The following is a 6038-nucleotide window of genomic DNA, read 5'->3' as shown; positions in this document are numbered from 1 at the left end:
CTCTCTGACTGTGTGTGAGTTGGCTCGGCCCTCCCTCATGCAGGATTGACAGGAACAGAATGTGAGGATGATCGTGTGCGCCTTTAAGCCTACAAGTATTTTTTTGTTGTTCTTTGAATCAGTCAATTATTTTAAATACAATTAAAATTAATTATTTCATAATCATTTAGTTTTTATAGGCTGTATTAATCTATTAAAAATAGAGTCGGCTCTTCAGATATGCGAGCCAGCTCCCGACGTTCACTTTCAAGAGCCGGCTCTTAGAGCCGGATCGTTCGCGAACGACCCATCACTACCTTCAATTCACTTACGTACAGCAACGTGCGCGTTCCCGCGTATCAGAGACAAAGATGGCGGCCGCCGCCGGATCAGGTAAACCGAATTCATAGTCGCACATATGATATTGAGGTCAGTTTTTAGCAGTATATCCTTTCATTAAAATGCATATAAATGTAATGCATCATGTCACACTTATATATTATAGTTTATATATTTCGACTTGTGCGAAATTATTCATACGACGGCAGTTCTAGCTAGCTAGCAAGCCGTTAGCCATACTGGCTGTAATGTTACTCTACCGGGTAGCTATATATTGCAGCAGTCGACTCGCCCTCCTCGCAGTCTGGTGCACATGCTGAAACATTAGCCAGAACGCTAGCCAACGAGTTCGATTAATATCTCATAAGTTTTTGCTCGTTGGATATTATTTGGTTAATAATGTGGCGCCTATTACTTAGACAAGCAAACCAAGTCACAAGAGTTTGCGAGGCTAGTTTGCGTGAATAGCTGCGAGCTTCTCAGCATGCTAGCTGGTTGTGGTACAGCTAGCCTTTTCTAGTGCAGAGTCATGGCTCTGCAGAGCTAGCTTGCTAGCTAACTACGCCAAACAAAACGGGAACTCCGTGGCACTTATTCAGATTTGAAATAACAGTAATCTCAAAGTCGCAGTGCTTGTGGCAACTGTTGTATAGTCAAATATGAGAAATATGCTAGCAAAATAAAATTGCCGTGGCCTTACTGGCTAACAATAATAAGCCGTTTTCCAGCAAACTGGCTAATATTTTCTTTCAGCCCAAGCTAAAGTAACGCCCATAACTATAGGCTAAAGCCACCTAGTATGTCGCCAGCTAACTAGAATGTCGTGTGTGAACACCAAAAAACAGAGTACAATAGTACAATCATTTACGTAACATGGCTACGTTCTCAATTTACTTTAACAAGTAATGTTAGCTAACAGGATTGTTGAGACCTCCCTTACATAAACTCGAAGAAAAATACGTTTAGCTGGGTTGTGTAGATATTTAGCTAAAGCTAATCTAGATTTAATTCATTTTTATGAAGTTTGTGACCACCTCGGAGTTAACTTATTGAACACCTCACATTGTGCCATGAAATCTCATAGTGGAGTCTACACGCAACATAAGAGCACTATGCTTTTCGTTTCAAATTTAAAACCAAGCACAAAATGAACCACCACGTCAGTAAACTAGATTATAAAGAGGTGTATGTAACAGTTGACTAAGTAGAGTTGTCAATCGAAAAAATGATTTAATAACTTAATCCAACCCAACAATAAATATCATGGAAAATCTTCAGATTACTGCTGGTGAACCTAGTTGAGGATAATGCTGTCCCACCCTCTTCTGCTGTGAAACCTCTTCCTAAACAGGCGTCAAAGTTCCCCGTAACTTTCGGTTGCTGGAGGAGCTGGAAGAGGGCCAGAAAGGTGTAGGAGATGGGACTGTGAGCTGGGGACTTGAGGATGATGACGACATGACACTGACCCGCTGGACTGGCATGATTATTGGGCCGCCCAGGGTGAGAGAGCATACTAGACCACTGACACATCATTAAATCCCTGGATTAAGAGATATATTATTACAATTCTAAATGTGCTGTCTTAATTGTCTTTCAGCCTAGTTTTACATTGCACCATTTTCACTAGCTCCCCTCCTTTGCCTCGCAGTCCATCCCTTGATTCTTCCCTCCACCATGTGTCTGTGTTTTGTAATCCCCACCCCAGTATTCAAGATTCTTACAATATGGTTAATAATACAAGGTATCAAAATAATAAGGCAAAATTGTCCTGCCTTAAAATATTGCTGTTATTCAATGTCCCCCCCACCCCCCCATTCCAGACAATCTATGAGAACAGGATGTACAGTCTTAAGGTAGAATGTGGACCCAGGTATCCTGAGACTGCCCCTTTCGTCCGCTTCGTGACCAAGATCAATTTAAATGGCGTGCACAACTCCAATGGTGTCGTAAGTTCCTTATGCCATTACTTCTTATTCTCCGGGCAGGGTGGTGGGATCACTTCAATGTGTGGCAGTTCATATTTTCTCAACTCTGCCTGTTGCTGTTAAAGCTTCACTGGTGTACAAGCTGCACGTAATGTAGGCTGTGGAGAGTAGAAAAGGGTGTGTGTATTTAGTATGTGCCTAATCCTAACCCTGAACCAGCCTCCGTTGGATCAGTCGTTCGCGTTAGTGGTCTTAGACTAACTCCTAGACTTCAGTGTGTCACAGGCGCACACTTGAGCTCAGTTGTCACAGTGTTGGGGGATATATCTATTGTATATTTTTGGGACCATGATCTTAAATGCACGTGTACCCATGCCTCCTCGGGGTAAGAGTGTACATACCTCCCACCAGGTGGACACGCGGGCGGTGGCAGCTCTAGCCAAGTGGCAGAACTCGTACAGTATCCGTGTGGTGCTGCAGGAGCTCAGACGGCTCATGATGTGCAAAGAGAACATGAAGCTGCCCCAGCCGCCCGAAGGCCAGGTCTACAGCAACTGAGCCTCCCCCAGCGGCCTGCCTGTTCAACTCTGTTCTTCACTGTCCCTCCCTCCATCCATCCACATGCACACATGCGCGCGCACACACAGAAATGCAGAGTACACTTGCTCAACGCTTCCTTTCAACTAGACCGACACGCCACACAATTTATGTACATGGATTGAAAGCTTCCTCTGAAATACAAATATGTATATCTATATGTATATATATACAGATACACATAAACACCGCAACAGGTTGCCTCTATTATTTCCAAGACTCTTGAAAAAAAATAAAAAATACACCATTCTCACATAACCTCTCTTTGCCAGGCCCCCCTCCCACATAGTCTTTCTTAAACCATGCTCACTTTCTCTCTCTGGAGCGTTTCATTGAACAGAGATGGATGCTCGGGTGAACACCACCTCTCACCCCTCACCGCCCCAACCCTCAACACTCACCGTGCAGATCAGACATTATGATACAACTACAAACAAATACTGTACATCTTACTAATCTTGTTTTTTTATTATCTTTGTGTTCTACATCCAGATTGTAAAATAACATAAATGATCTTATTGAGTGTACCTATCTTATGTGTGTGCTGGATTCTTCAACAAAAGGTGGCTGCATTTGACTCTGTAATGCATGTGTCGTAATGGGTGGGATTCAAGACAACTTGCTGCTTTGGAAAATTCTTGTTTGGCCCCTATTGTAAGACAGACTTAAGAAATGTGCTCTTCGTCTTGTCACTGAAACTTAAGTGTGTAACCAAAATCAACCAAGTCATTGTGGGCCAGAAGTGTCTTGTCACTGAAATGTTAACAAATTGAGGAGAAAAAACAGTCCCTAAAACGCTGCTTTAGCTTTACACACCCTGGGGGGGGAAACTAAAAAGAGGGGGAGTTGAGTGGGTCCATTTCTTTTTACAAAGCTGCAGAGGTCTCAGACAAGTCACCCGTTTTCCATCCCGTTTATGTGAATAACCGGGGTCTTTACTCAAGCACATGTACGGTACATCAGGTTAATTAACCAACATATATTCAACAGCAACACGTGTATCAGCAGGGCAGTCCCTCTATGTGCTCCACACCTGTTTTCTCTAACTTGTCCTCTGTGCCATATAGTTCATAGCAATTTATAATGATTTAATGAAGATTTAGTATAGGTGATAGGTGGGGAAAAAGTAATAAAATGTTCTCTTAAATAAGTACATGGGATTTCAGATTCTGAGCTTCAGTGCTTGGCCTCTTATCGGATTCACCACAGTCATGTTTCCTGAGAGAGTGGTGTGAGGAGTATATGGGAGGATTCTCCATTTGAGATTGACTTGTGAACTCTGTTTCAGCCTCCTCAGTGAAAGCCCATGGAATGAAATGTATGGCTATAGATGTTTTATTTTATAACGGGTGGGAATCTAGTCTGGGTGACCTGTGCATGGTTTTATTTGAATTAAACATTACTTTTGCATGTGTTGGTGTCCTGATTGTTGAGACCTGTTTGTTCTCTACCAGAAAACTCCCATCAGTCTTGCCAGCATCCAGTTGGCCTACACGTGGACATCATAAGTGTACCATATGTACAATAAATATAACTTTTGTATCCTGTTTTGTTAGAAAAACAAATCCATTTCTGAGGTCAACAGACAGAATTCACCCATTCTACTATGAACCTGAGGCCACGACACATTTTGTACTAATATAGTGTTTGACAACCTTGAAGAAATCATGCAAGAGAAACCGGCCCCTTTCCAAGAGAATTAGACATACAACAGAGTTGACTTGTTTATTAACCACGCTATCAGGCAAGCAGGAAGTAAAGTCTACTCAGCATTCAGTATTTGTTCTTGTCCACCTTGCTGGATTGACAGCAACCTGCAGCCCATCTCTGGGATGCTTTGCAGTGCTCCCTGTTCGACAGCTGTTGCTTGTCTGGATGGTGTGACGGTCCACCACTGTGAGGATGGAGACTGGCGTCAAAGGGCAGGCTGGTGGAAGGGACAAAGAAAGGCACGTGACAAGGGACTGAGGAGAAAGCAAAACAAATTTATCACAATGAGAGACAGCTGGGTGTGCCAGACTGCTCTCAGCTCATCATACAGGAGTCCTCTGTGACCCCAAAGAAAGAGTGACAGAGATGAACCACAGAGCCTATATATGAACAGTCATTCAGTACGATAGATTAAATTTCTCCATGCACCTGGCACTATACTTTATCTGATTTTTTTTCCCTCTGAATATTGGAGTCACATTAAGTTACTAAGCAAATACTTATTTTCAGTTTTAGCAGAAATACACCCAAAATGTATTCGGATGGATTGCACTTCTCTTCCCTAACAGTTCTTTTTTGTTGTTTTACATATTTCTCTTGTCGCCTGAACAACCTCTTACCTACCACTGTTCTCAAATGTCAAATAAACTACTTTTAGGGAAGTACATCTATGCAACCACAATACTAACGTTTTATGTTAACTTCTTTGTGTTGCATTTATGTGTCGGTGTGTGTACCATGTGTGTTTTGCAAGGGCAAAACTAAATAGACAAAATTCAATCAGCCTAATTGTATTTGCTTGGATGGACAAGCACTCCATCATGCCTACTGTATCCCTGGTGAAAGGGATGGCAACATACAGACAATTCATCAGTCACCATAACTGCATGTGTATGAACAACATTCCGACCATCCCTAGACCTACCTGTCTAGCAGGGATGTGGGTGTGTTTGAGAGGGGGGTAGGGGGTAGAATATTTATAAAGCACAGGATCACACGTGTTTACCAGATAAGATAGCAGAAACGACAACAATCAGGAAGATTGCATTAACACAAACTTTAAAAGTTTTAGTCCACTCAAACTGGTGTTTTTTTTAATTTATGCTGATGCTATCCTTGATCTACTTTTAAAATAAAAACATGAATGCAAGAATTTACAAAATATACACATTTAAAAATGTGTATATCCATTTTTACAAGAAATGTCACAGAGGGCTTCACATACGCCATAGAACTGCCCCTCTGCCGACTTAAACCTTCAGTGATGGCACACATTGCAGTTTTATCTTGATTGCTACAGCGCTTATTTTCGTAAAGTTCTTAAACCCCTTATATCAAAAGTCATAGATTTGTTTAATTTCAGTTTTCCTTTTTCTTAAGTAAGTTGATGTACTGTATGGATTTTATAGTGAACTATCTTCCTTTATACACTTGATATGTTCGTTATTCACAGGGCTGCACAGACTGGCTGATTATCATATGAAATAT

At 41.7% G+C, this 6038-nt stretch overlaps 1 protein-coding gene across 1 annotated transcript; it reads left to right on the top strand.

The window, feature by feature from the left end:
* Positions 1-300: 300 nt before the first annotated feature.
* ube2v1 (ubiquitin-conjugating enzyme E2 variant 1) lies at positions 301-4260 on the top strand. Its single transcript, XM_062454794.1, has 4 exons — positions 301-372; positions 1670-1818; positions 2139-2264; positions 2655-4260. The coding sequence occupies exons 1-4, from the start codon at positions 351-353 to the stop codon at positions 2799-2801; spliced, it is 444 nt and encodes a 147-aa protein (XP_062310778.1). The 5' UTR covers positions 301-350; the 3' UTR covers positions 2802-4260.
* The last annotated feature ends 1778 nt before the right edge of the window (positions 4261-6038 follow it).

This window comes from Osmerus eperlanus, chromosome 1, assembly GCF_963692335.1.
Source record: "Osmerus eperlanus chromosome 1, fOsmEpe2.1, whole genome shotgun sequence".
NCBI classification, from domain to species: domain Eukaryota; kingdom Metazoa; phylum Chordata; class Actinopteri; order Osmeriformes; family Osmeridae; genus Osmerus; species Osmerus eperlanus.
The sequence above is the reverse complement of the archived record's forward strand: the minus strand, read 5'-3'. Positions and strand labels throughout refer to the sequence as shown.